Below are 27,771 nucleotides of genomic sequence, written 5' to 3'. Positions count from 1 at the left end.
GGTTCCCAGGAGCAGCCATCTGCCCGAGGTGGCTGAGAAAGAAGGGAAAACCATTAAGCCTCAGAAAAGCATTTTCCATCAATGGTCCATCAGCCTCCCTCCAGCACCAGGAGAGGCCACAGACCAAGCACAGCCAATCGGAGAGGGGCAGCTGCTCCAGTGGGAAGCCCCGCCCCCACCTCCCCAGGGGCTTGGGATTTCCTCTACTCCAGAATGCCCACCCCCAGACCCAAGCCTGTCCCTCCCTTTTCATCCCAGCCCCCGACATCCTTTTAAAGGGAACACTGCAGATTTAAACCACAAATTAAATTTTTAATGAAAGCACACAGCAATTGTGTCCGATGCGATGCAGTATTGATGAGATCACGGTGTCTGGCAGGTGCTCGCCCCGGAAAGCTTTTTAGGATGTTACGAAACATGGGACCAAATTAATTATTTGCAACAAAGGGCTTGGTGTCTCTGTAGTGCTGCTGGAGCCCAGTGAGTGGGAATCCGGCGCTATTCATTATTGCCAGCTCTGAATGGCAGCCACAGGGAGGGGGGCGGTGACATCACAGACCAAACACGACTCAGATATAGAAGGACAGGAAGAGAGAGAGGGTGTGAGGCAGAAAGGGAGGGAGGGAGAGGGAATGGAGAGGTCTCACCGGGAGCACTGGGTCCTATAAGCAGATACTGCGGGAGAATTGCTTGAACCCAGGAGGCGAAGGTTGCGGTAAGCCAAGATCGCGCCATTGCACTCCAGCCTGGGTAACAAGAGCGAAACTCCGTCTCAAAAAAAAAAAAAAAAAAAAAAAAAGCAGCACATTTTTTCCAAGTCCTGAAATCCAGAGCTCCCGGCTTCTGACCCCTCACCCAGCTTCCCAAGGCCTCCCCCATTCAAAGGGGCTTCCGCAGGGCTGAGTGCCTCCCCTTGGAGGATGACTTCACTCTCCTTGGCTGGAGGCCGTCCTCAGGTACAGGGGTGCAAGATGCCCTGAGCTTGGCCATCAGCTGGGGAGCTTTCTGGTGGCCCGGCCTCTGTCCTGCTGAGTTACCCCAGGCTCCAGTCCCGCAGGGTGCCTGTAGCCTGCCCAGGACACAGTGGCACGCCCCTGGGCCAGGCAGTTTAGCCCTCCAAGGCCAGTGAAGCTGGGCCCGCAGGAGCCTCCCTGGATGCGACCCCTGGGTGACTGGCCACGAAAAGCAGAGCAAACTGGGGAGTGGGTTGGTGGGAAGAGCTACAGGAGGGGCGTCCGAAGAGCAGAGGGAGCTCCCGCCTGGCCCCCGCCCTCCCTGCCGATATTCCATGCTCTTGTGACACCCAGCGCTGGGCCCACAGCTCCCTAATGTGTCCCAATAACTCTGTGCCTTTGACTTCAGTTCCTGGTAGGTGGGAAAAGTGGCTCCTTCACAGGTGGAGAAATCAAGACTCTGGAGGGTGAGACCCTGGTCTAGGGTTTGAGGACTGGGGATGGTGCAGGGGGGCCCAGGCTCCTGCCGGCCTCCATGGGTACCTCCTGTGGGCTGAGCTGCTCTCTTCCCAGCCTCTCTCCCTCCTACACCAGGAGATGCCAGCCAGGGCTGGAAAAAGGCCATGGAGCACAAGTGACAGGAATGTCTCAGACTGACCTAAGGCGTAAGGACACAGACACCGGGGGCCAGAGGCTTGTGAAGGGGAGACAGGGTTGCAGGATCCATGAGAAATCACCCTGAGCAGCCACAGAGGCCCGGCACTAACCATGACCAGCCTTGTAGTTCACAAGGATTGAGAAGCTAAAGCCGCATATGGCACAATTGGGAGTGTACTGCCCACCCCCACTGTTGTTCTGTACCAGGTCACTGGGACAGCCTCCTAAGGAGTCTCCTGCCTGCTACGGCCCAACAGTGCATCCAGTCTTGATCCAGAAGCCATGATAGCTCCTGTCCCAAAACCTTCTGTGGCTGCCCCTTGCCCTCTGAAGTCAAAGGCACCGTGTTATTGGGACACATTGGGCAGCTGTGGGCCCAGCACTGGGACCCATGAGCATGGAATATTGGCAGGGAGGGCAGGGACCAGGCGGGAGCTCCCTGCTGCTCTCTCACCGTGGGTGTGGTGGAGAGGGATGGACGTGATGGAGGATCCCTGTTTGCCTCCTCTGCAGAACGGGCAGAATCAAACATAAGAATGCTGCCTGCCAAAGCCACCTGCTGGGTGTGTTAGGTCATCTGATGAAGTAATCTACCTGAAGACACCTTGGGAAATGTAACCAAAAAGCTTCCGTATTTGCCATGTGCCTAACTGTTTTTGTTTGCTTGTTTTTGAGACAGATTCTCACTGTGACGCCCAGGCTGGAGTGTAGTGGTGCGATCTCGGCTTACTGCAACCTCTGCCTACTAGGGTCAAGCAATCTTCCTGCTTCACCCTCCCGAGTAGCCAGGATTACAGGCACCCACCACCACACCTGACTAATCATTGTATTTTTAGTAGAGAAAGGGTTCACCATGTTGGCCAGGTGACCTCAGGAGATCCGCCTGCCTTGGCCTCCCAAAGTGCTAGAATTACAGGAGTGAGCCACTGCACCGGCCCTGCATTGTGAGCCACCACCCCCAGAGCCCTCCCTGGACACTCCCCGAGGGCTGGCTTCACTCCACCTGCAACCTTGTCCCTAGAGGAGTAGGCACGCTGGCTGCTGCCTCTGTCGGCAGGCGACCACACTCTCCCACTCTCAGGTATGAGTGATGGCATCAGCGCGTGGTCCTTGTAATAACTGTAATCCCTTGCCAGTACACATCATTTTTATTCCAAAACACTTTTATGCCTCAACTCATTTTATATTTCATATGCCCTCTCCTGGCGTCTGGCAGGTGGTAAAATTGATGTGCAAGGACAGAGCGGGCTGGAAGCCCCTGGCCCCCGTCGCAGCAGCCAGATGCTGTAGCTGGAAGGCGTGTCCTAGCTCAGGAACCAAATGAATGCATACTAGGGGGAGCTGGGATGGGGGCCCTGGGGCCATTCCTGACCTGGCTTTGTATTTGCCAGCTCCATGTTGGGGATGCAGAGAAGGTAAGTGCTTGAAAGCATTTTGAAGTCCAGAAGGTCCTGGACGGACTCCTGAGAGTACTGGTATCTGCTGCCCTTGTCACTGTTGAACACGAGGTCAGAAATCTTAAAACAACGGTCCTTGAATATTGGGGTCCCAGGGTGCTCTTCTCAGCTTCCTTCTGCTTTTGAACCCACTGTCTCCCTGTGGGGGCTCCTGACTGACTTGGCTGTGAGTCCACTGCCCCTAAAGACGCTTCCATCCTTCCTCTGCACCCTCAGGCCCCAGGCCCCTTCTGCTAAGGTCAGCTCAGGACCAGCCTCCTGTTTGTGCAATCTCGAGAGCCTCCTCAGTGTTGGGCTCTGACCTCCCATGTGTCCCCATCTGAACTCTGGGCTACCCCTCCCTCCAAGCCACCCCCTCCCTGGGCTCCCCACCCTTTCTCTGCAGGCAGGATCACCACCACCCCCTCGCACAGGAGCCGGGATCTTCCCAGGTTCCTCCCTCTCCTTCACTTCCCACACCCAAGACACCACCAAGCTCCTGCCAAGGAATCTCCCAAATGCCCTCAAGCTTCTCAAGCCCAGCCCCCTTCCTCCCTGGCTCCTATGACATCATCTTCCAGGCCTCTTCTGCAAGCCCCGCTCCCGCTCAGCTCTGCCCTCACTGAGGGCTCCCAGACAGCGTCCCTACAGGACTGTGGCTGCTCCCCAAGGTCCTGGCCCACCTTGCCCACAATTCCACACATCCACCATGGCCCCTGCTTTGCAGTTCACTCTTGGCAGAGGAACTCCGTCCCTCTCCCCACGGCCTGCCCCTCATGGCTCTGGCGTTGCTCATGCCAACCCCTCAGCTCACTCCTCAAGATCCCTGTTATCACCTCCACAGGAGACCCCCTCCCTCTGACGGCTGGACCCCAGCCCATGTGCCTGGTGCTGGCTCAGGGCCATCTCCCATCCCGTGGCCCTCACTCAAGCATGGGACCCGAGGTGTGCCCATCCGTGTCTAGCCTGCCAGGTCCAGTGGTCTCTGGGGTGGAGAATGGTGTTTGACTCAACCTGGCCCCATCACCTGGCCTGCCCCTCAATGCATGCTCTGGAAATATTTGAACTGAGAGCAACTGTTCTGAATGGTTACACTATGCCAAATGCACGAGAATCTGCCTGGTGCCGAGAAACCCCTTAAAGAGGAAGACATGCCTTACCCAGCGCTCACCTTTCCCCTGCAGCTTCTGGTGGGTGATAGGGATCAGCCAATCAGCAGTTCAAGAGCGCCCATTCCCTATCCTCAATCCCAGCACTGGGCTCAGCCTGAGAGAAGAAAAGGACAGGGCGGGGAAATAGACCACCCAGGACTCTGTCCCCAGCCAGACTGGGCTAGTGGCTGCCTGGCTGGCTCAGAGGAGGAAGGCAGTCCTTGCTGTGGGGAAACTCTTGGCGGGAGAAGGGAGTCTGGGGTGGGAGCCCAGCTGTCCCAGTCGAATGGGGCACTGCCCATGACCTGTCGGCTCCTGGCTGCAGCTGCTGCAGGCTTCATGGCCTTTGCACAGTGGGCACGAGTGCATAGCCCTGGGGTGAGGCAGGGCTGGTTTCTCCTCCGAGGATGGCCAGTGAGAAGCTCCTGAGCCTGGGGTCCGCAGCCACATCTGCCCCACCCACTGGGCATGGGTGGGCTGGGGCACCGTCCCCCAGGGCTCTTCTCCTGCAGCTCCTGTGCTGGGCAGAGAGAAAGCGGCCACGCATGTGAAGGCTGGGCTTGGCCCTGGCTCTGCCTTTGCTGGGCATCTGCGTGACCTTGGCTTTGTGGGTTTCCCTGGGTTTCCTCCCATGAGCGAGGACCAGAGCCCAGCTGTGCCTTTGAAAGGCGAATGCGTGAATGTGGTGGGAGGACTTGGAAAGGGGACAAGTGCTTGTTTGCAAGATACCATTCAGTTACCAGTGCAGAAGTGTCATGTAGAGGACAGAGGGGAAGGCTCGGGTCGGGCGCCTCCCTCAGCAGAGCGGGGAGCAAGGACCTGTCCCTTATCACACAGAGTTTGTTTGTGGGGCTGTCAAGAGTGACTCTGAGGCACAGGTGGGCTGAGGCTGTGACTCAGAGGTCCCATGGGGGCTGGCTGCCATCAGAGCCGCCCCACACCGACACCTGTGGGTCCAGGGGCACCTCACTTGGGGGAAGGGTCGCATGGCCTGACTGTTTCTTGAGGGCTCAGCTGCCAGAGGCCCCTGTGCCTTCTCTCCTGGTGCGCCAGGAAGCCCCTCTCCTCTGCCCAGGACAACCTGTGGATGCTGTCCCCGCACCGTGTGTGAGGCATAGAACCACAGAGAAGAGTGCACAGACGGCTCCTGGATAGCCCAGTGAACGGCCACAAAACAAACACCCCCGAGGGATCAGCACCCAGATTGAGAAATAATATGTCAGCACCCTGGGAGCTGCTGAACATTCAGACGCAGATGAAAATGACGTTGAAAATCTCAGGGAATGCCCCCACACTCAACACCCCAGCCACTCGCCTCACTGCAGACTGGCCCCCTCCTAGTCCAGCTGCAATGCAATGCATCTCCGGTGGCACAGCTGTCCTCCAGAGGGGCATGTCCTGACCTTAGGCTGAGGTGCTGTGTCCCAGGACTGTGATCAACAAGGGCCCCTGCTCCTCTTCTGCAGGTGGGGGACCAGGGCCTCTCCCACCCCACTACACTCTCCCCTCCCAACCTCACCCCTCCAGAGGCATCGTGGAACCTCATGCTGGAGTGGAGGGCAAAGAAGGGTACCTCTGCCCAGTACCTCCCAGTGCCCACAGGCCCTCCCAGCATTCTCCCAGCACCCATCCATTGCTCACCCTCTTTCCTGCTCAGGGTGGAGGTTCCATATGAGTTTAAGGCATGGCCTGGAAAAGGAGAGGCCCAGGAGCTGCTGCAGCATGAGCAAGGGCGCAGGCACCCACCAGGCTCCAGTACACCCCTGCAGGACCTCCCACCATCCACCGAGTAGACTCTTGATGTGCACTGAAGTCCTCCTGACACTGCCCAACCTACCTGTCTAACCTTCTTTTTAAATATTTCTTTTCTGTTCTTTTCTTTTTTTTGAGACAGGCTCTTGCTCTGTCACCCAGGCTGGAGTGCAGTAGCACAATCTTGGCTCACCACAGCATCAACTTCCCAGGCTCAAGCAATCCTCCCACCTCAGCCTCCAGAGTAGTTGGGACTGCACGTGCACACCACCATGCCTGGCTAATTCTTGTATTTTTGTAGAGATGAGGTTTTGCCATGTTGTCCAGGCTGGTCTTGAACTCCTGGGCTCAAGAGATCCACCTGCCTCAGCCTCCAAAGTGCTGAGATTACAGGCATGAGCCACCGTGCCTAAAATGTACTTAGCATTAAATTTTAAACTAAGTAAATGTATAATTAAATAAATTATATTTTAAATAGGCAGTAAATACTCCAAAGTCATCACTTTCTAGGTATTTTGTTCCACTGTTGTCTTTTTTATTTTTGGAGACAGAGTCACCTTCTTGTCCCTCTGTTGTTCAGGCTGGAGTGCAGTGGCATGATCTCGGCTCACTGCAACCTCTGCCTCCCAGGTTCAAGTGATTCTCCTGCCTCTGACTCCCGAGTAGCTGGGATTACAGGTTTGCACCACCTTGCCTGGCTAATTTTTGTATTTTTAGTAGAGACGGGGGTTTCACCTTGTTGCCCAGGCTGGTCTTGAACTCCTGACCTCAGGTGATCCACCTGCCTTGGCCTCCCAACATGCTGGGATTGCAGGCTGAGCCACCGAGCCCGGCCTTGTCTATGCTTTCAGGATTTATTCACATTTATTGCACCAGTATGGTGGGAGTGCTATAATACATACCACTGTCCTAGGCCAGGAGCCATGGTTCACACCTGTAGTCCCAAGATCAAGGTGAGAAGAAATCAACCATCTCTACGGAAAAAAAAAGAAAAGAAAATAGCTGAGTGTGGTGGTGCAGGAAGATCGCTTGAGCCCAAGAGGTAGAGGCTGCACTGAGCTATGACTGCGCCACTGCTCACCAGCCTGGGCAACAGAGCGAGACCCTGTCTCAAAAATAAAATGATAGCGTGCCAGTGTGCATGGCTTCCCTACGAGTGACACCGTGTCATAGGCAGCCTCAAATGTACTCAGCTGGGGGTACTATGGAAGATCCCTCACCCCAGCTGTATCTTCCGACCTGGGAGCCAGACACCCCGATGAGTTTGGTCAGGGCAGCCCTTTGTTTTCCTGCTCCCTCCCTCTCTGATACTCGCAGAACTCTGAGGAGGCCATGGGAACCCCAAACACGACCAGGGCTGGACCTCTGCTTGCCCAGGGTCTTGCATGAGAGAAAAGCCACATGGTGGCCCTCGCGTGTGTGTGCGGCCTCCGCAGGTGTCCTGCCCAGTGCCTCCTGCACGGCAGTCGCAGGCTGGACCCAAGGGTCCTGGCCGGTCCAGCGCTGTTTCCTCCCCCGGGGCTCCACAGGCTGCCCCAGACACTGGCCCAGGCTCCCCTCCCTTTCTGACGCCGTCCTCTCCGGTCCTCTGCGGAGGAAAACCCGCTTCTTCGCGCCGAGGTGCTGGACCGCTGAGGTCTGCAGCCCTGGAGGAAAAGCCAGGTCGGGTCCCTGGCCTTGGGCTGCCGGGAAGGCTCCGCCGCTGCTGGGACTCGAGGCGCGGAGCCAGGTTCAGGGTCCCTCCCGATCCAAACAGCCTGCCCTGGGGAGGGCCACGCTCCTCTCCCGCGCGCGCTCTCCGCACAGCCGGCTACAGGCCTGACGGGCACAGCCTCCCACTGGACGCAGCGAGGCCACAGCGCGGGGCCAGGAGGGCACCCGCTCAGCGGCTCCCGATGGAGCTGGGGCAGAAGCCGCCGCGCCCCCGCGCGGGTAATTCCTCCCGAGGCGGGTTCCAGCCCGTGGCGCTCTCGGCGCATACCACGCGTGGGGACTGGCGAACCTAATCCCTCTCGCGGCCCGGGGTCCGCAGAGCACGCGAGGGGCCGCCGGCCGCGTGGGTTTGGGCGCGCTGTGGCGGGCGAGCGGGAAACCCCACACCTGCCACGCGGAGCCGAGGAGAGGCGCGTGCGGACCGCGGGGTCCCTCTGGCGCCGGGAAGCGGCGGCCGAAGGACACCCCAGCTCGCAGCCCTGGCTCAGGAAGGCTTAAAGGCTAAGACGCTGAACGCAGGAGCCCGGGGGACCGGGTGGGAAGAGGCCGCGGTTTCTCAAAAAGGTCTCCATCCAGCAGGTCTTGGCTCCCGCCCGCGGGGCGAACGCCCGATCTCGGCACCGGGGGCTGCCTGTGGGTCCCTGAGGGCTGGATACGCCCCCTACCCCCAGTCCCCCCTGCGCGCAGGGAACGGCTGCGGAACGCAGGGACCAGAGAGGCCGGGAGAGGCGGGAGGGGTCGGGGGCCCACGGGTCTAGCCTGGCACCGAAGCCTCGGCGCCTGTTTCCTTCTCTGTAGAGCAGGAGCGTGGACGAAGGGATTTCCAAGGCTTTCACCTCTGTGATGGCTGCGGGGCGGAGCGGGGTGGCGGTGCCAGCCCGGGTCTGGAGTCCCCAGCCCGGCGTGGGAACCCGGACGGGGATCCCGGAGCCAAGCCACGCGGTCAATTAAAAGGCGCGAGTGCTCGGGTACCGGGTGAGGCGTCTGAGTGAGCGCCGACGTGCGGAGCTTCTCAGGTGGAAGCCCCCAGACACCTCTGGGACCCCTCCCGCTGGCCTTCGGGCCTGAATGGGTGCAGCTGGGAGGACGGGAAACAGCTCAGGGACACCGGACGCGCGTCGCGCCTGGCGAGGGGAAGCTGCTGGGGTGCGGGCGGCTGCTCCCCCGGGGCCACCTTTCGAAGACCATTCCCGAGGCCTCTGCGAAAGTCCCGCTCCGGGGACAGCGCCTGCCCGGAATCGGGCCGGTTCCACTGCCAGAAAGGCTCGAACCGCTGGGGCGGCCTCCGAGAAGTGCCCGGCGCCCCAGCCGTACGGGGTGGGGGCTGACAGTTCCGGGGGCGGGGACATTGCCGGGTAGACAGAGCCCGAGGGCCGGGGGAGGGCAGGCGCCGGGGTCGGGAGCCGTGGGAAGTCCCCGGACCCAGGCTGCTCCGCCGCTTTCAACAGCGCACAGAAACCTGATAAACGCGGGGCGGCCCAGGGACCCCCGCTCTGAACTTCGCGGCGCTGACCACCCGGCACGCAGACGTTGAATATCTGGGTTCTTGGGGACCCAGCCCGGCTCCCAATGCCCCCGGTCCGATAGTGTTCGGTGCAGCCAGGAGACCCGAACCTCTAATTGTGCCTCCCGGACCCGCCGAGGTTTCCCACCCGCCCGGAGCCCCCTCGGAGGTGTGGGGACACCACGCAGGTGGTCCATCCTCGAGGCCGGGGCCACAGCCCGAACCCCTTCCGCTGGGCTCTTGGGGCCTTTGGGGCAGCGCCCGCCCAGGCGGGAGCGGGGAAAGAGGGGGGCGCGGCAGCGCACAGAGGGACTGGGCGGGTTGGGGGGGACGCGAGCGGAGGCGGCCCCGGGGGCGCGTTCCTGAGACCCCCGCGGCGCCGCGGGCCCCGGCCGCAGACAATTAAAGCGGGATTCCTCCCCCGCTGACGTCGGCGGCGCGAGGCCCCTCCCGCGGCGGCATAAAAGGCGCGGGCTCCGCAGCGCAGGCGGCAGTGGGGGCCTGAGAGCGCGGCGGTGTGGACCGCTCGGCCGGAGAGCGCGGCGCCCAGAGCGCGGGCCGCTCGCGGAGCCACAGCCCGAGCCGGGTCCCCGCCGGAGCTGAGCCCCAGCCGAGCCGAGCCGGGCCCGGAGCGCCCGGTGCCCGCAGCCATGCCAGCCGGCCGCGCCGCGCGCACCTGTGCGCTGCTCGCCCTCTGCCTCCTGGGCGCCGGGGCCCAGGATTTCGGGCCGACGCGCTTCATCTGCACCTCGGTACCCGTGGACGCCGACATGTGCGCCGCGTCCGTGGCCGCCGGCGGCGCCGAGGAGCTCCGGAGCAGCGTGCTGCAGCTCCGCGAGACAGTGCTGCAGCAGAAGGAGACCATCCTGAGCCAGAAGGAGACCATCCGCGAGCTGACCGCCAAGCTGGGCCGCTGCGAGAGCCAGAGCACGCTGGAACCCGGAGCCGGCGAGGCCCGGGCGGGCGGCGGCCGCAAGCAACCCGGCTCGGGCAAGAACACCATGGGCGACCTGTCCCGGACACCGGCCGCCGAGACGCTCAGCCAACTCGGGCAAACTTTGCAATCGCTCAAAACCCGCCTGGAGAACCTCGAGGTCCGCGCGCGCCCTCCGGCTCCGGTTCCCCCTCCGGCTCGCTCGCCCCTCTGCCCTCCCCCACCCCGTTCGTTCCCTACCCGGCCAGGCATCCCCCAACCCCGCCTCGGTTGCGCGCGGGTGCCTGACCGGTGCCTCCACGCGCCTGCGAGGCCCCATGGCAGCCACTCGCCCCAGCTCCTTACCCGGCCACCCCCGCAGTCGCCCCGAGGGGACCGCGCCGCGGGCTTTCCAGCCACGGTCCCGAGCCTCGCCTAACCGTGTGGTTTCCCCCCGCCTTTGCCCCCCGCAGCAGTACAGCCGCCTCAATTCCTCCAGCCAGACCAACAGCCTCAAGGATCTGCTGCAGAGCAAGATCGATGAGCTGGAGAGGCAGGTGCTGTCCCGGGTGAACACCCTGGAGGAGGGCAAGGGGGGCCCCCGGAATGACACCGAGGAGAGGGTCAAGATCGAGACCGCCCTGACTTCCCTGCACCAGCGGATCAGCGAGCTCGAGAAAGGTACTGGGGCCGGGGGAGCCGCACTGCCTGGCCCCCGCCTGCTTGCCCGACCGTGCCGCGGGTCCTAACAGCCCAGCTCCGAGCTGTGCGAGCGCAAGCCACCCTCCCCACCCAGACCCCTGCAGCCCTTTCTCATCCCCCACACCCCTGCCCAGGTTCTGGGTTTCTAGTCCGGGTTTCTGACAGGGCTGGGTGCTCTGGGCTGGGGCTGTGTCTGGGAAGGGGAGCAGAACGGAGGAAGGGATTGCATAGTGCCCCCCTCCCCCATCCAGTCACACTCACACACTCTTGCTGGATTTTTCAAGTCTGATTTGTTTAATCCTCAGTAACTTTGCACAGTGGCTGCCGCTGGCCCAAACCCTGCCTGCTTAAGGAAGCTGGTCCCCAGCCTCTGAGGACAGCTGGGTGCAGGCTGGGTGCTCTGAGTCCCCAGGCCGCTGGGGCTGTTCAGCGGGTTTCCTCCCAGCTTCTATGCCCCTGGTGTCTTCTCAAGATCCCCAGCTCCTCCCCACTTCTGCCCTGAACCCCTACCCCGAGGTTTTCTCTTCTGAGTGCCCCAGGCCCTGGCATCTTTCGAATCCCTGAGGCTTCCCAGTCACCCATTCAGGCCAACCCGGCTCTCACCCTGGGCGCCTGGATGAGCTCTGGAGGCTCTGCCTTGAAGTCGCAGAAATCAAACAAGGTTGTAAAAGCGGGGAGGGGGGGGTTGCCTGGTGCGGAGCAGGGCCACGTGACCCTGCTCAGACCGCAAAATGTGCCGGACAGATTTAAACAGTGCCATCTTAAGGCTTGTTATGTAACTGAAAAACAGATCTGGAGAAGGAAGGACCTCAGGAGAGAGGGAGAGGGAAGGAGGGGGAGACTGGGGAATGAAAAGCACCCTGGAATGAAAAGCCCAGGGGCTGGGTCCCTCCCCACCCCCCGCCAGGCCTCCGTGGGTCAGGGGAGCTGCCCTGAGGGGGTCTGCCCTGCTCTGCTCCCTGACAGTTGGTTTAGAGGAGGGGGTGGTTGCTGGCTGGGCAGGATGCCTTCTAGAAATAATTTTTGGCCTGGGGAACTGGTTTCTTTCTGGGCTCCCTGGCAGGACCACGGCTGCACACCCAGGGGTTGGCCGGGGGGGGGGGATGTTCCTGGGCTCTGAGCCTGGTCCTGGTGCCCATTCCTGCCCAGGAATGTTTTGCCTGGAGTCAGTCACACCACACCCAGGGTGCTGCACAGTATATAGATGGACTGGGGGTGGGGGTTGGCACTCACTGGAGAAGTGGCTGTCAGAGGGGCAGGGGAGAAGATGGGCTTTGTGGAAGGGGAGGCCACTAGGCCTGGAGCCTGAGCTGCGATGATGCTTGCCCACTAAAAGTGCGTGGCAGCATCCTAGAGCAGTCACCTTGGGGAGCCCTGGTTCCAGGAGGGCATCCCGGCTCCTGGCTGCCCTCCCCTCAGCAGGCTCCAGGCAGAGTCCCTGGAAGGGCCTTGGAAATGGGGAAATGCTCAGCCTCACACACCAAGAGGCACTGGTGGGTCAGATGCACATCTAGCATCGAGGGAAGAGTGTGGGCACCAGGGCCTGGCTGTTGGGTGGGGAGGCAGGGGGTGGGAAGGCAGAGGCGGAGCCCAGGATGAGTGAGGAGGGGAGCCCCGCCCCATCCTGGAATAAGGTCAGCCCCAGAGGGGGCTACTCTCAGGGTAGCTAGCCTCATTCCTCCTCTGCGGCCACCGGTGCTCCGTGGGTTGACTGGGTGTGTACTGGCTTCACTGTCCCCATTCCCTACTCACGCCCACCACGCAGCCCACTGTACATGCTGCAGCCCACCAGGCACTGCTCCCCACCCCCCACCCCCAGGGATGCCAGCACTTGGAAGTGAGAGCCAGCCAGACCCGGAGCATAGAGAGCTCGGGTCAGCCCTTTACGGACTGGCCCTGTGCCTTGGGGCAAAGTACTTGACCTGGGAAGCCACCCTCTTGGCCTCTCCAGAGTGGAGACCGGAGCCTGCCTTGGCCGCATCACAGAGCTTGTTGGAGACAGAACTCACTCAGACACCCATAAGCACTTCATGCAGGTGCAGCTGTCAGGCCGTTTCCTACTCTCCACAGGGCAGAAAGACAACCGCCCTGGAGACAAGTTCCAGCTCACCTTCCCGCTGCGGACCAACTACATGTACGCCAAGGTGAAGAAGAGCCTGCCCGAGATGTACGCCTTCACTGTCTGCATGTGGCTCAAGTCCAGTGCCGCGCCAGGGGTGGGCACGCCGTTCTCCTATGCTGTACCTGGCCAGGCCAATGAGCTGGTTCTCATCGAATGGGGCAACAACCCCATGGAGATCCTCATCAATGACAAGGTAACGCACCTCCAGCTTGAGGGATGGCAGGGCGAGACCCTGGGGCTCTGGCTCAGGTTGCATGCTAGGACCGGGCTCCGGGCCCAAGGAAAGGGTTTGCCAGATGGGACTGAGGGAGGAGGAGGGGGAGACCAGGGGAAGTGAGAGGGGCACCGTCACTTTACTGGGAGAGCAGGGAGAGCTGGACCTTCCCAGATGCCTCTTGGGGTGGGTGTGGGAGATGGCAGAGAATAAGCTGTGGGGCCTGGTCCAGCCCTATGGTGCAATCTAACTCCTTCTCCACCAGCTGGCTTGGTAACTGGCTTTGCCGCTCCATACTGGGGGCCCAGAGATGCTCTAGGGTCGTAAGGGGGCCTTAGAGATTTTTCCCGAGTCCAAGTCTATCCCACTCAGCCCCCTAACTCTCGGGAGGAGGACAGGTCTGTGTGACCCCTTGGAAGAGAGGCAGCCTTTCCCTCTGGTGAACCTTCTCCCTCCTCCCCTGTTAGCTGCAGAACTAGCTGCCAGCTTTCAAACTGCCTCAACTCCAGGCCAACAGTGGTAGTCAGTGGCTAAAACCTGGGCTGGGAGGTGGATTCCAAGCCCCTGTTCCTGTTGCTTTTCCCCCAAAAGGGCTGTGCCATTCTGGGCCCCCTTTCCCGAAGAGAAAAGGATGTGAGGTTTCTTTCCTCACTGTCTGTCATCCTCCCCACCCGGAATGGTAGCAGGGGAGTGAAATGCCAGGTCGGAGGCTGGTCTGAGCTTTAAAAGGCATCGTGGCCTATGGCATCTCTCAGATCCTCGGCCAAGGCTTGCAGTGTTGTGGAGCGAGAGGGTGTAACAGCTGGAGATGGGACCTTGGAAGAGAGAGGAGGCTGCATAGATGTCGCATGGGTGCCTGAGAGGCAGCAGTGAGCTCAGACACCAGGGACAGCCTCCAGCCAAGGGTTTGTTGTGTAGACTAGCGCAGAGGGAGGAGAGTGAGTAGGAGTGAAGAGACTGTGCACCCACAGGGCCCTTGGGGGTTCCCTGGGTAGAGTGCTACATTTCCTGTGTGATTCTGTGCCCCACTCCCAGGCGGGGCTGGCAGATGCAGAAGTCTGGGGCATAGGTGCCGTGAGGATTCAATAGTAGTTCCTGATATTTATTTTGCAAGTAGAAATAGAACAACTGAGGCCGTGAAGTTCCTGGATTCTGAGTTGTACCCCCATACCCACCGGCGTCTGTCATTTTCCTTCCCAGGTGGCCAAGCTGCCATTTGTCATCAACGATGGCAAGTGGCACCACATCTGCGTCACCTGGACCACCCGGGACGGGGTCTGGGAGGCCTACCAGGATGGCACGCAGGGTGGCAGCGGCGAGAACTTGGCGCCCTATCACCCCATCAAGCCCCAGGGCGTGCTGGTGCTGGGCCAGGAGCAGGTACTGTGCTGAATGTAGTGGGGAAGAGGAGAGAGCTCCAGAGCCAGATGCTGGGAGGGGGAAGGGGAGTGAGGAGGGAGGGAGGTAGCCAGAGAGGTGGTTCCCCTGAGCAGCAGTTGGGGGCAGGCTGGGCTAAGCCTGTGCTCTGGGCGGACTTGTGCTTGAACTCCCCGCAGGAGTGAGCGTTGGTTTCAGTGCTCTCACAGCTGCAGCAACACTTTCTTTGGCATGGGAAGGCCAATTCTGCTTTTAGCGATGAATAATTTAGTTCCTGTGAAGTGGTTTGTCTCCCGTTGGGCACCTGGGAAGGAGACGAAGGGCTGTAGAATCCGGGGTGCCTATTCCTGTTGGGCAGCTGCAGCTGGTGTGGAGTGATATCTGGGCAGGGTTGTCATGGCTAAGGGACCAGCTGCAGGAGGGGCAGAGCCCAGGTGCCCCCAGGAGAAGATCCAGGGCAGAGGTGGTTGGCACCATCCCTTTTCTTGGACTCCCTCAGGGGAGGGACGGATGGAGGGCTGGAGAGTCAGGGACAGGGAGACAGAATGGCACCCGGGAGTGGCCCTGAGAGTCCATGATGGGTAAGGCACAGAGACGCTCAGACCCCCAGCCTAGGGATGGGCCCCAGATCACCCCTCCACCCTCATCCTCTGTTTTTCTCTGAAGGACACTCTGGGTGGTGGGTTTGATGCCACCCAGGCATTTGTGGGTGAGCTGGCCCACTTCAACATCTGGGACCGCAAGCTGACCCCAGGGGAGGTATATAACCTGGCCACCTGCAGCACCAAGGCACTGTCCGGCAACGTCATTGCCTGGGCCGAGTCCCACATTGAGATCTACGGCGGAGCCACCAAGTGGACCTTCGAGGCCTGTCGCCAGATCAACTGAGCGCTGCAGGCCAGGCCGAGCCTGCCCGCCTGCCCCCCCTGCTTGTGCGGCGATGATCCGTTTCGTGCGTCTCTTCTCTCCCCTTTCCCCAGGAATGAACAGAGGCCGTCACCCGGCATACGCACACGCACACAGCCTGGTTTTGTCCTCATGCACACGAAGCAGCCCTGCTCCCATCTGTCCCTGAGGAGGCCCCACTTCTCTGTAGGAGCCCGGACTCTCTCAGGCATGCCCCATTCACAGCTAAAGTGGGCGCCGCGACGTTTTCAACAAGCCAGAAGTAGGTGAGAGGATCTGTGTGTGCGTGTCTACATGTGTGTGTCTATGTGTGTGCGTGTGCGTGCCTGGGGGAAGCCTTTTCTCTGAGGACATACTTCATTTCCTTCTTTATTTTGGCTTTGGAGAAATCTCATGGTGAAAGTCCGTATTTGCCAACCTTGTTAGCCGTGTGCCTGCCTTGGGGTTGGTGCAGCCTCAGTGCACGCATTTGTCTTTATTTACAAACCTTTTTCAGAGCGACATATCTTTATATTGATGTAATAAAGGTTTTTTAGTGGTTGCTTAAAGGCCAGGGGGGCCTTTCTATGGAGAACCTTTACTTTGTAATAGAAGTGAATTGTCTCCGAAGGGTGAAGGCGGACTGTCCTGGGAGGTACCCTGTGCTCTTCTGTGGAGGAGAAGGGATGGCTGAGGTCACTGGCCCTTACCCCAGGGCCAGCCAGCATCCATCCCTGCTATTTGCATCTGAGAGCAGCACCCGGCCTCGGAGGCCGGCCTGTGTGCCCAGCTCAGCCGGCTCTTCCCCAGGACGGCCCTGGTCTCGGTCTTCCCACGCCCCCATGTCCTGTGAGGCTGAGGTCTGCACCTTCCTTCCCACCTCTGGACCTGTGCTGCTTCAGCCCAGGTGGCGAGGGTGCTGAGCGAGGAGCATCCCACCCACAGCCCGGGAAACCAGGCCCCAGCACCCCTCTCCTTTGGCCTCTGGCACTGCAGACCAGGAGCTTCCAGAGGGGACCTTTTAGGTAAGAAAGCCACATTTTGATGACGACCTGGCCACATGGGGCCACTGAGACTTCAACCCAGCCTGTCGGTGGGAAGGTCCTCTTTGGGGGCTTTTGACAGCCATATCCCTCCCAGCACACCAGGCCCCAGGTGAGCTGGTTCAAACCCCTCCAAGGGGGCTCCGGAGACCTCACACATGGGGCCAGGCCTGGCCAGGGCGGGGGCCTGAAACCCACTCCTCCATCTCACGGGGCTCACAGCCTACAGCAGCCCAAAAGTGTCTCTGGCCGGTGACCCTGAGACCTGACCAATGTCCAGAACCTTTGCCTTTTTTTGTTCCCTGTGAAAAGCAACATGGACATTTCCTTCTAGTCCTTCCAAGGAGGGGAGAGAAGTGTGTGTGTGTGTGTGTGTGTGTCTGCGTGTGTGTGTGTGTGTGGTACTTGTGTATGTGTGGGTGCTGAATGAGAAAGAGCAGGCTTGGGGGCCCTGTCCAGGGTAGGGGGAGCTCCCTGCTCTGTACCATCTGGTGGTCGCACGCCCTGAGGGCATCCCGGACCCTGTCTCCAGGAGTCTCATTAGCAAAAGGCTGATGAGTCTTTCTAGAAATTCTACTGCACTGCCTGGCTCAGCTGCAGCTGCAGACATTTCTGCAGGAGGAGCAGGTGTTTCTGTCTTCTGTTCCTTCTGGGGCCACCTGTCCCCTTAAACACAGGTCCATGTTGTGTCAAGAACCTAGTGCATCTGTGTGTGTCTGTCAGTGTCTCTGTGTCCGTGTTCTCGTGGGTGTCTGCACGGTACCTGGCTGCCGGTCTGCAGTGCATCACTCCCGTGGAGGGGGTGCAGATCAGGCGCCGCGCTGTGTGTTGTTCAACAGTGGCTTCTTCTTAGATCATCGTGCTTCATCAGCACCCGTCGGGTTGTGGCATCCTTGGGGCTGCAGGGATCTTCTCCGTTTGCATGTTCCTCGGGGTAGCGTGTTCCTTGCTCCCTGGGTCCGCCATGTGTTCCCGCACCTGCATGGACTGCCCGGTTCTGTGTTGCGTGCTGAGTGCCGCCCAGTGTTCTGTGACCACCCGTGTAGCTACTGAAAATGGCTGGGTAAGCAAGCCAAGGGTGTTGAGGAGGTCAAGAGAGAGCTCAGTTTCCCTCTCCCCCGCCCCTCCCCAAATACACCAAGAAGCATTTTTAACGTGTAGGTTGAGAACAAGCCTAAAGGATTCCCATCCCTGGGAGCCAGCCAGAGAGCTTGGAGTCGCCTCTCTAGACCAGAGCTAGCCCCACCCTCACTCCAGCCGTCTTGGAGTCCTTGTGTAGGCAACACCCAGTGCAGGCTGTGTGGGGTGCTCCCCTGCCAGCCCCTCCCACCAGCCCCATCCCTGCCGACGTACTGGACCGCAGACCACCTTCTGCCCTGGTGGGCCAGGTGGGAGCTGTCCGTTCAGGACCACGAGCCATCCTCTGCCCTGACTAGTGAGGGGCAGAGCACACCCCAGTGCTTATGCCTCCACCCCGTGGCCTCCTGGCCCGCTCACCTTCCTCGTCCCTCCTCTGACCCACTCATGGTGCCAGGGCCGAAGCTGACCTTTAGCTCCCTCCCGCCCCTTGCTAGGGTCTGAGCCAAGCCCCTCGACTCCCTCACTGTGTTGACACTTGGCACTTTGCTGGTCCCAAGAAAGGTCAGTGACACAGCCACAAATCTAATCCACGTAGTTCCCATCTACTCCTTAATCTGATTGATGTTCCCTCTTGCACTGAATAATACATGCCTCTCTCAGGTAAGCCATTTTATAAAACAAGAAGATAAAAAGCACTGTCGGGGCAGTGTTTGCTTTTGCCGAGCTGGCGTCCGACAGCTCCCTGGGTGTCCGGGGTGGGAGAGCTGTTGACAGAAGCTCTCCGGCCCTCAGGGGCTTAGATCCCACTTGAATCGTAAGCCTTCTTGCTTTTGATAACACGGTATTATTTCTCTTACTGTAGAAGAAAAAGTTTATTACCAAACAAGAGTATTTTTATGAAAGAAAAGGACAAACCTATAAATTAACTTAACCTATATCTCCCTTGAAAATACTTTCAGGCTCCACCAAAACATAGAACTGAAAGCATGTATTTTGGAAGAAAGAGATACATTTTGTATGCTTTCTTTTCCTTTTGTAGTTTCCCAGTTTATTTTCTAAGACTGCAAAGATCACTTTGTCACCAGCCCTGGGACCTGAGACCAAGGGGGTGTCTTGTGGGCAGTGAGGGGGTGGGGAGAGGCTGGCATGAGGTTCAGTCATTCCAGTGAGCTCCAAAGGGGAGCCACCTGTTCTCAAAAGCATGTTGGGGACCAGGAGGTAAAACTGGCTGTTGATGGTGACCCTGTGTCTTGGAGCTGACTTACTAAGTGGAATGAGCTGAGGATGTGAGTATCAGTTCCAACCTTGATAGAATCAGCTTGGGTTACATGTGGTTCACATTAAGAGGATAGAATCCTTTGGAATCTTATGGCAACCAAATGTGGCTTGACGAAGTCATGGTTTCATCTCTTAAACACAGTGTGTAAATTTATTCAACTAACGATGGGAAATGTATTACTTCTGTACACAGTGGACTTATGCGCAATTTGTTGAAGGGGAACAAGTCATTGAAGAGAAAAAAAAAGCCCAATACTTAGAGTCCCAATTTTGTCTTTTTTGCCAAAAAAAAAAAGCAAACCCCCTATGGTTGATATTGTTATAATGTATATATTGTATAATATGAAAGAGAATCGATGTATCTTACTTTTTCATTATTTGCTAACCAAAGCTGTACATTTTTCATATGATCTGCAGCCTTTTGGGTATCAAATGGGTCAAAACCATGGGACCTGCCACCTCCCATTAGCAATTATGGAAATGCACTATTTCTACCGGTATTCTTGCTTTTTTTTTTCATTTTCTTGCTGAAATGACATGAATTGTTGAGTTTATTTTTACACAGTAAAGAGTGGAGAAAGACTGTGGTCTCCTTAGAGCGTCTCTTCTTTTCCGAGGCTTGCCGGTGCCACCTCCCCCTGCAGCCACCCCTCTTCTCCAGCTGGGTGCAGGTGGCCCTCACCTTCGGGGGATGCATGCCACTCATGTCCATTGCCCCGAGCCCTTGAACAACCCCATTCCATCTGATGACCCTGGGATGTTGGGTGGAGGGGTTGCCACATCACAGGGACAGCTGACACAGAGGCACAGAGAGACCTGGTGATTCCCCAACTCAGGAAGGCAGCTGGGCCTGGCGTGCAGGGTCACTTTCCATTCCCCGTCCCCTCCTGGGTGGACTTGTGGTCCACAGCTGGGCCTGGGTTCCAGGTGGCCCAGGCTTGCTGTGCCCAAGCAGAGCTGGCAGTTCTGCACCACGTCTGCTAGCGGGTCCTTGGCCATGTCTGCTTGCCTTCCTGCTCTGAGAGTCCAGGCTCCTTCCCGCACTTGTCTAAGAGTGTCCCCAGACCCACATTACAAAGGGATAGATGGCCACGGGAACGCTGGGCCTCAGGCTGAGCTTGCTTCGCTGTCCCCCTTTGTGGACCTGGCTTGACTCTGGATGTGTTTAGAGCTTTTGAGCTGTTCCATCCAAGGGACAGAGTGACCAGGAGCCAGGTCCCCTGGGGTGAGCGATTCCAGCACACTTACAACCTGCAGTCAGGGGATGTGGAGCCAGAATCACTTGCCCGGTGGTTTGGTTGGTGTTGCCAACCTCACACACACACACAGATGTGCGTGTCCACACACATACACACACGAACACACACTCAAACGCACATGCACTGGGTTGCCGGAAGGGACTGGTCACTCTGGCTTCCTGTTGGCATCACCTGGGGATTCCCTGCCAAGTGCTCTGGTGTTCCCTGGCCAGGCCTCAGGAGCGGGGGTTTGGTGGGTGTGAGTGAGCCACCTGTCACCCAGGATGGTGTGGAGGGAGAAGATTTGGCCTCAGCAAAGCAGACAGGGAACCCCCTGTGGCCCTGCAGGAAAAGCCTTGGTCGGGAAAGAGAGGCCCTGCCAGGTGGGAGGCCCCTGGCCTGTGTTCCCAGAGCTGTCCTTGCTGGGTGGTGTTCACCTCAGGGTGCACACTCATGGCCGAGTCAAGGTTATGCCCGATTCCAGCAGCGATTCCAGGTGACACACTGCCTCGTACCTCTCACTCAAGCAAGTACAGAGTTATATGTCTGTGATAACTTCAAGCTTACATTTCTAATTTTTATGTGAGAGCTCATTCAAACACTTAGGTTCTTTAACTATCATTAGATGTAAAGTACTTTCTGCACTTCTCCCGCCAGCTTTTGGCTCATCCATGAATGCCTTCAGGGGGCTATGGAGCTAAGAACAGCAGCTTGGAAAGAAGCCACAGGCCTTCCAGCTCGGTGGGGGGAGGTGAGAGTCTGGGCAGAGGGATACATCGCAGATGTCAAAGCCAGAGGGTGTCTTGGAAGTCATTGACTTCAGCAGTCTCTCAGGTGCCTGAAACTGTTCTCGGCTCACATGCTGCTGGTGATGTGGAGCTCATTACCCCAGAGAGGTAGTCTGTCCTATTTTCAGACAGCTCTGACTACCGGCAAGTTTTCTTTTACACTCCTGTCTCTTCTTTTTCTGTCGTTTCGTGCTTGGTTCTTTGCATGGAGCTACGGTTCCTGCCCATCTGTCCCGATACAGGAAGATGGGGATCCCTGAGTCCTCATCAGCCCTGGCCCCACACAGCAGCCTCCCGAGAGTGCGCTGGGCCAGGGGCAGCCCACCTACATGGCGGGTTCTTCTATCTCTGTCCCTACAGAGAGAGATACTACATCCAAGACCTGTAGAATGTCTGCGTCTTTGAGGGTCACCTGGCCCAGCTCCCCCACTGTTCAGATGAGGGGGCTGAGGTCCAGAGGGGCTGTGTGGGTCGTTCAGAGTTGCACAGCTGGACCTCCAGGAATCAGAACCCAAGATTTCTGACTCAGTGCTCTTGAGTGCTCTCGCCTGACCTGGCTGAATAGCAGTGTCCATAGCTGTACTGTAGGGCTGTGAAGATGGGATGAGGAGCTGTATGCACAGGGCCTGGCAACAGCAGGTACAACTAGGGACAGGCCCTCCGACTTTCTGCCATACCAGGATACCCTCTTCCAGGTTCCTCTCCTGAAGGCCTGACACCACCCCTCACTGCCCCAGGCCCCTTCTCATGCACCAGTCCCTCCTGGGATGCCGAAGACTCCAGGGGAGCTAGGAAATGTTGACCGCAAGTTGGGCCATGGGACACCCCAGCTGCAGCCCTGGACTCCAGTACCTCCCATGTCATCCATACTAGGAAGCTCAGGAGGTCCGGGGGAGCCCTTCTCAGCTCCCAAAGGCCGCTTCCCCTGCCCCTACGCAGGACCGCAGGGCACCTGTCCTCGGATCTCTCCTTTCCCACCTGATGAGCTGCTCTAGGACGTGTCAAATGCCCCACCCTGACCAGTAGCAGGGGAAGCTGGCAAGCCCTGGAGGGTCTGGAGATGTGGTTTGAAGTGGCCTCCTGAAAAGGCAAGGCCTCTGGAAGCCCTGCATTTCTCCTGGGAAAGGGCATCTGGCTCCAGGTCCCCCAGCTGCCCTCTTCCTGTCTTTGGTGCTCCAGGAAGCTGGGCATGTGTACGGCCTTGTGCCCAGCTGTGAGCTCCCAAGCAGGAGCATCCCAGTTGAGGAGTCCTGGCCTGTCCTCGCCCTGTGCCCATTCCCTGTGAGGTGGGGGTGGTGCTGAGCTCAGCCCCAGCAGCACAGGAGCTCCTTCAGCTTGAGGAGGTCACTGCTAGCACAACCACGCTCATGCACCCAAACCCACACACCCATGATTACACACCCACAATCATGCACCCACGCTCATGCACCCATGCCCACACACCCATTATGCACCCACTCATGCACCCACGCCCACACACCCATGATTACGCACCCACACTCATGCACCCACGCCCACACACCCGTGATTACGCACCCACACTCATGCACCCACGCTCACACACAGCTAAGTCCCCATGGCCTCGGCTTGCTGAGCCATCCACCCTATGGCCTGAACATCCGTCTCTCCCAGATGGTCAAGGCCTGGCCTTCCAGGGAGGTGCTCCCTGGAAACGCCACAGACTCCCTCTGCACTCACTGGTCACACGTTCCCCTCGTATTGGATTTTTAAATAAATGTTTCTAACAAAACTCCCTTAAAACCTGAAAATTGGCTGAGCATGGAGGCATGTGCTTGCAATTCCAGCACTTTGGGAGGCCAAGGTGGGAGGATTACTTGAGCCCATGAGTCCAGTGAGCAACACAGTGAGACCCCCCATCTCTAAAAACAATTTTTTAAAAGCTGAGGTGGTGGCCCATGCCTGTAGTCCCACCTACTGGAGAGGCTGAAGTGAGAGGATCCCTTGAGCCCAGGAGGTGGAGGCTGCAGTGAGCCGTGATCACACCACTGCACTCCGGCCTAGGTGACATAGCAAGACCCTGTCTCAAAAAAAAAGTGCCCCCACATTGGTTTGTTATGGGTTGAACTGTGTCCCCCAGAAATGCAGCTCCAAGTCCTAACCACGGTGCCTGTGAATTCGACTGTATTTGGAAACAGGGGCTTTGCCGTCTTTATCAGAAAAGGAGAGACCAGATGTGGTGGCTCACGCCAATAATTCCAGCACTTTGAGACACCAAGGTGGGTAGATCACCTGAGGTCAGGAGTTCAAGACCAGCTGGCCAAAATGGTGAAACCCAGTCTTTACTAAAAACACAAAAATTAACCAGGTGTGGTCGTGCACACCTGTAGTCCCAGCTACTTGGAGACTTGCTTGAACCCAGGAGGCAGTGGTTGCAGTGAGCCAAGATCACCATTGCACTCCAGCAACAAGAGTGAAACTCCATCTCAAAAAATAAAAATAAAAAAGGAGAGGAGAGAAACAGAGGGAGACAGATGGGCCTGTGACGATGGATTCAGAGGCTGGAGGGTTGCACCCACAAGCCAAGGTTTGTTGGAGTGACAGAGTGAGACCCTGTCTCAAAAAGAAAACCTGCAAACGCTTTTGTCTCTCAGCTCCTCTAAGAAGGACACTTACATTTCCTCAGACTGACCTGGTCACCCGGAGAGCTGGCAGCGGCCTCCTAAGCCTCCATCTTCTCCACCCAACCCAGCACAGAGCAATAGGTTAGGAGTGGGTGTTGTGGCTCACACCTGTAATCTCAGCACTTTCAGAGGCCGACGTGGAAGGATCACTTGAAGTCAGGAGTTCGAGACTAGTCTGGCCAACATGGTGAAATCCCATCTCTACTGAAAATACAAAAATTAGCCAGGCATGGTGGCGGGTACCTGTAATCCCAGCTAGGCTGAGGCAGGAGAATTGCTTGAACCCGGGAGGTGAAGGTTGCAGTGAGCCAAGATTGTACCATTGCACTCTAATCTGGGTGACGGAGTGAGACTCCATCTTAAAAAAAAAAAAAAATTGAACCACAAGGTGGGATCAGATGGTCTTTGCAGCCCTTCAGGCTCTCTGGACTCCAACCAACGGGGACCAGTGGCATTCCTCTGTGGAGGCCGTGGACCCTCCCTGCGCCAGCCCCGTCCTCCCTGCTGGCCCGGGAACATGGCCCTGCCACACCATTGGCCTGGTAGGCCTGGGATCTGCCTCCACCTGACTTTCCTCAATGGCAATGTCCCCACTGGAGCTCTGCTGTCCTCCCTCTAACCTCAGGCCAGAGTCCTGCCCGCTGACCATGCTGGTTTAACGTCTGGACTCCAGTAGGGGCCAAGGTCAGGCTGTCTCACAAGTTTCTCAGCTACCAGGTAAATGGCGTTCAGACAGGCTCTTGGGGGTCTCCACACTGGAGGTCAGGAGCCCCCACCGTGACCCCTTCAGCATTCTCCTGCCGAGAGGAGGGTGTGTGCGAGAGGAAGAGCCACAGTCCCAGCCTTGGAGACATACAGTCATTTGCTTCTATCCTGAAAGCGCCCGGACCAGGCATCCAGTGGCGTCGGCAGCAGAAGAGGAGAGGCCCCCGGAGGCCGGCTGCAGCCCAGAGTCCATGAGGGCGAGTTGTTGGGGGTGAGTATGAGTGTGCGTGCTCGTGTGCCTGGAGGACATTGCCAGAGAAGCCGTCTGTCCCCTGCTGGATTTCTGTGCTTCCCGATTCAGGCCAAGGTGGGGGGCCATCTGCTACAGTGGGAACAGAAGAAACATTTTCACTGCAGAAAATTGGCTTCCAAGGAGAGGCAGTGCTCAGCACAGAACCAGTCAAGAGCAGTGCAGGCTGACAAGGCCAGGGCTGCTTGGCTGGGGCAGGGCTGCCCCTCCACGCACCTCCCTCTGCTCCCAGCTCCCCCTGGCTAGGCTGTAGCCTGCAGACCTCCCAGCCCCTCCGATGTATCAAGCCCCTTCTTAGGGGCCATTGCATGGAGGCTGCATGTGGGGGCTGCTGCCCCTGTTATGTATTTATTTATTTATTCTTTGAGACAGACTCTTACCCAGGCTGGAGTGATGTGTCATGATCTCGGTCCACTGCAACCTCTGCCTCCCTGGTTCAAGTGATTCTTGCCTCAGCCTCCTGAGTACAGGTGCGTGCCACCACACCTGGCAAATTTTTGCATTTTTTGTAGAGACAGGGTTTCACCATGTTGGCCAGGCTGGTCTCGAACTCCTGACCTCAGGTGATCCACCCGTCTCAGCCTCCCAAAATGCTGGGATTATAGGCATAAACCACTGTGCCTGGCCTTCCTCTTTCTTTTAAAAATGCTCCTATTCTAATGAGACATAATTCACAAACCATGCAATTCACCCATGTAAAGTGTGCAACTCAATAGCTTTGGGTATAGTACAGGACTAATTTGTAAAAATTGTGGTAAGTGTAAATAACACCAAACTTACCGTGTTAACCATTTTTAAGTGTACAATTCAGTGGCATTAAGGACATTCACAATGTTGTGTGACTATCAGGACCATCTATTTCCAAAACCTTTTCATTACTGCAAACAGAAACTCTGGCCCCACGAAGCAATAACTGATCCCCGTTCCACCCCAAGGCTGGGTCCCTGGGAACCTCTACTTTACTTCCCTCCTTGTGCATTCACCTGCTCAGGGCGCCTCACAGCAGTGGCATCGGACAGGCTGTCCAGGTGCCTGGCTTCTTTCACTCAGCTCCATGTTGTCAGGTTCAGCCATGCTGCAGTGCATGCCAGGGCTTCCTTCCTTCCCAGAGCTGAAGAAGACTCTTCTGTGTATACAAACCATGTATTGTTTCTCTATTCTGCTGTGGAGGGACAGGTGGGCTGTGTCCAGCTTCTGGCTTTTGTGAATAATGCTGCTGAGAACATGGGTGCCAGTGTCTGCTGGAGGCCTTGCTTTTGAGTATATACTCAGAAGCGGAATTGCTGGATCATATGAGAATTCTATGTTTAGCTTTCTTGAGGAGCTGCCAAACTGTCTTCCATGGCAGCTGCACCGTGTTCCATTCCCACCAGCAGCGCACAGGGGTCCGATGTCTCCATGTCCTCCCCAACATCTGCGATTCTCTGGTTTTTAGACAGCAGTCATCCTAGTGGGTGTGAATTGGTGCTTCATTGTGTTTTTGCTTGTTTGTTTTTGAGACGGAGTCTCACTCTGTCACCTAGGCTGGAGTACAGCACCTGTAATTCATCCTGAGTAGCTGGGATTACAGATGAGCGCAATCATACCCAGCTAATTTTTTAATTTTTAGCAGAGACAGCATTTTGCCATGTTGGCTGGGCTGATCTCGAACTCCTGATCTCAGATGATTCACTTGCCTTGGCTTCCCAGAGTCTTGGGATTACAGGCATGAGCCACCTCGCTTGGCCTCTCATTGTGGTCTTAATGTGCATTTCCCTGATGGTGAGCAATGGCAAGTGATGGTTAGTGAGTGATGGTGAGTGATGGTGAGTGACACTGAGTGACGATGAGTGATGGTGAGTGATGATGGTGAGTGACACTGAGTGACGATGAGTGATGGTGAGTGATGATGGTGAGTGTTGGTGAGGGATGGTGAATGACAGTGAGTGATGATGGTGATGATGGTGAGTGTTGGTGAGTGTTGATGGTGAGTGATGATGGTGAGTGATGGTGAGTCATAGTGAGCGATGGTGAGCGATGGTGAGGGATGGTGAGTGATGATGGGGAGTGATGATGAGTGATGACGGTGAGCATTTTTCATGTGCTCCTGGCCATTCATAGGTCTCCTTGTGAGAAATGTCTATTCACATCCTTGGCCTTTTGGATCAGGGTTGTGGTTGGTGAGTTTGCAGAAATCCTTTATATAGTTTGGATATGAATCCCTTATCTGGGAGACAATTTACAGGTATTTTCTCCCGTCCTATGGGCAGTCTTTTCACTTTACTGACAGTATCCTTAGAGGCACAGAAGGCTTTCGCTGGGATGGGTCTGATCTGTATTCCTTTTATTTCCCGTGCTTTTGATGTCGTATCCAAGAAATCATTTGCTTCACTAAATCCTACTCATCCCTGGCCCTCATCCCCAGTTTAAACTAGTCCTCTTTGCCATTCTGCCCCGTCACACCTGACCTTCCCTTCCAGGGTGAGCCGCACTCTCTGGGTCTGTACAGCTCCCCACTCAGGACACGCACCCCGAAAGCAGAGTTCTTGTCTGTTTTGTTCCTCATAGAAATCCCTTCTGGCGTGAACATTCTTGGCTCTAGGCTTTGCTCTTCAGAATTTTCCTTCTCTAAGAATCACAGAATGTTAGCACAGATGTAGAGAGAAGAAAAAAACAGAAGTGCTCTTTGCAATAAGAACGAACTGCTTCACATCCGAGGGAAACAGCGTGACTCTCGGGCTCTGTTTGGGAAAACACCCCAGGGACTCTTCTGAATCTGAGAGTTGGTCCCTACTTTCTCCCTTGCATTCAGGGGCCCAGGCTGGAAGGAGAAGTTGAAGGGCAAAGAGTGCTGAACTGCTCGGACAAAAAGTGAAAGGGACTGTGGTTTTCACAGACATCCTGGGAGAGAAGAGGTGAGAGCCCATGGAACTGAGAGTTAGCAGAAGAAAAGAGGTGACAGGGTAAAGAAGGGCAGAGAGAGACAGCTGAGGTCATGGAGAGGCACCCAGCGGCCAAGAGGTGCCCTGTGTTGCCACCTGTAAAGAGTTCTGTCCTGTCACTCCAAACATCAGCACGTGCCTGCTGCCCAGGTGTCCTGTGAGAACGATGCTTCACAGGAATGAAGGAGCTAGTTTGTGTCCAGCTCAGACCACCCCCCGAGCCCACCTTGGAAGCTGGAAGTGCACAGGGAGCCAGTAGGGAAACGGGGATCCTCCCTGACCATGGGCTTCCACCGCGTGGGGGTGGGAACTGCATTGGGTGGAATATGTCACCCCAAATCCATGCCCTCCCAGAACTTGTGACTAGGGCTTCCTTTGGAAATAGGG

At 57.4% G+C, this 27,771-nt stretch overlaps 1 protein-coding gene and 1 long non-coding RNA gene across 5 annotated transcripts; one reads left to right on the top strand and one right to left on the bottom strand.

Moving 5' to 3' along the window:
- Positions 1-291: 291 nt before the first annotated feature.
- LOC103793419 (uncharacterized) lies at positions 292-11,439 on the bottom strand. Of its 4 annotated transcripts, XR_008481746.2 has the most exons (6): positions 11,385-11,439; positions 6,852-6,923; positions 6,035-6,358; positions 4,218-5,886; positions 2,983-3,104; positions 292-746 (listed from the first exon to the last, which is right to left on the bottom strand). It is a non-coding gene; the product is annotated as an uncharacterized LOC103793419 (long non-coding RNA). The 4 variants fall into 4 exon arrangements; XR_004743659.3 differs by lacking the exon at positions 6,035-6,358; XR_004743660.3 differs by lacking the exon at positions 6,035-6,358 and having other exon boundaries at positions 4,207-4,312.
- On the top strand, positions 9,656-19,363 carry NPTX1 (neuronal pentraxin 1). Its single transcript, XM_035302010.3, has 5 exons — positions 9,656-10,260; positions 10,553-10,760; positions 12,852-13,096; positions 14,318-14,497; positions 15,161-19,363. The coding sequence occupies exons 1-5, from the start codon at positions 9,817-9,819 to the stop codon at positions 15,380-15,382; spliced, it is 1,299 nt and encodes a 432-aa protein (XP_035157901.1). The 5' UTR covers positions 9,656-9,816; the 3' UTR covers positions 15,383-19,363.
- Positions 19,364-27,771: the final 8,408 nt, after the last annotated feature.

The sequence above is a fragment of the Callithrix jacchus genome, chromosome 5, assembly GCF_049354715.1.
Source record: "Callithrix jacchus isolate 240 chromosome 5, calJac240_pri, whole genome shotgun sequence".
NCBI lineage: Eukaryota > Metazoa > Chordata > Mammalia > Primates > Cebidae > Callithrix > Callithrix jacchus.
The sequence above is the reverse complement of the archived record's forward strand: the minus strand, read 5'-3'. Positions and strand labels throughout refer to the sequence as shown.

Coding starts and splice junctions, on each gene's coding strand:
- NPTX1 (XM_035302010.3), top strand. CDS start 9,817: ATGCCAGCCGGCCGCGCCGCGCGCACCTGTGCGCTGCTCGCCCTCTGC. Junction 10,261..10,552: donor CCCGCCTGGAGAACCTCGAG/GTCCGCGCGCGC, acceptor TGCCCCCCGCAG/CAGTACAGCCGCCTCAATTC. Junction 10,761..12,851: donor GATCAGCGAGCTCGAGAAAG/GTACTGGGGCCG, acceptor TACTCTCCACAG/GGCAGAAAGACAACCGCCCT.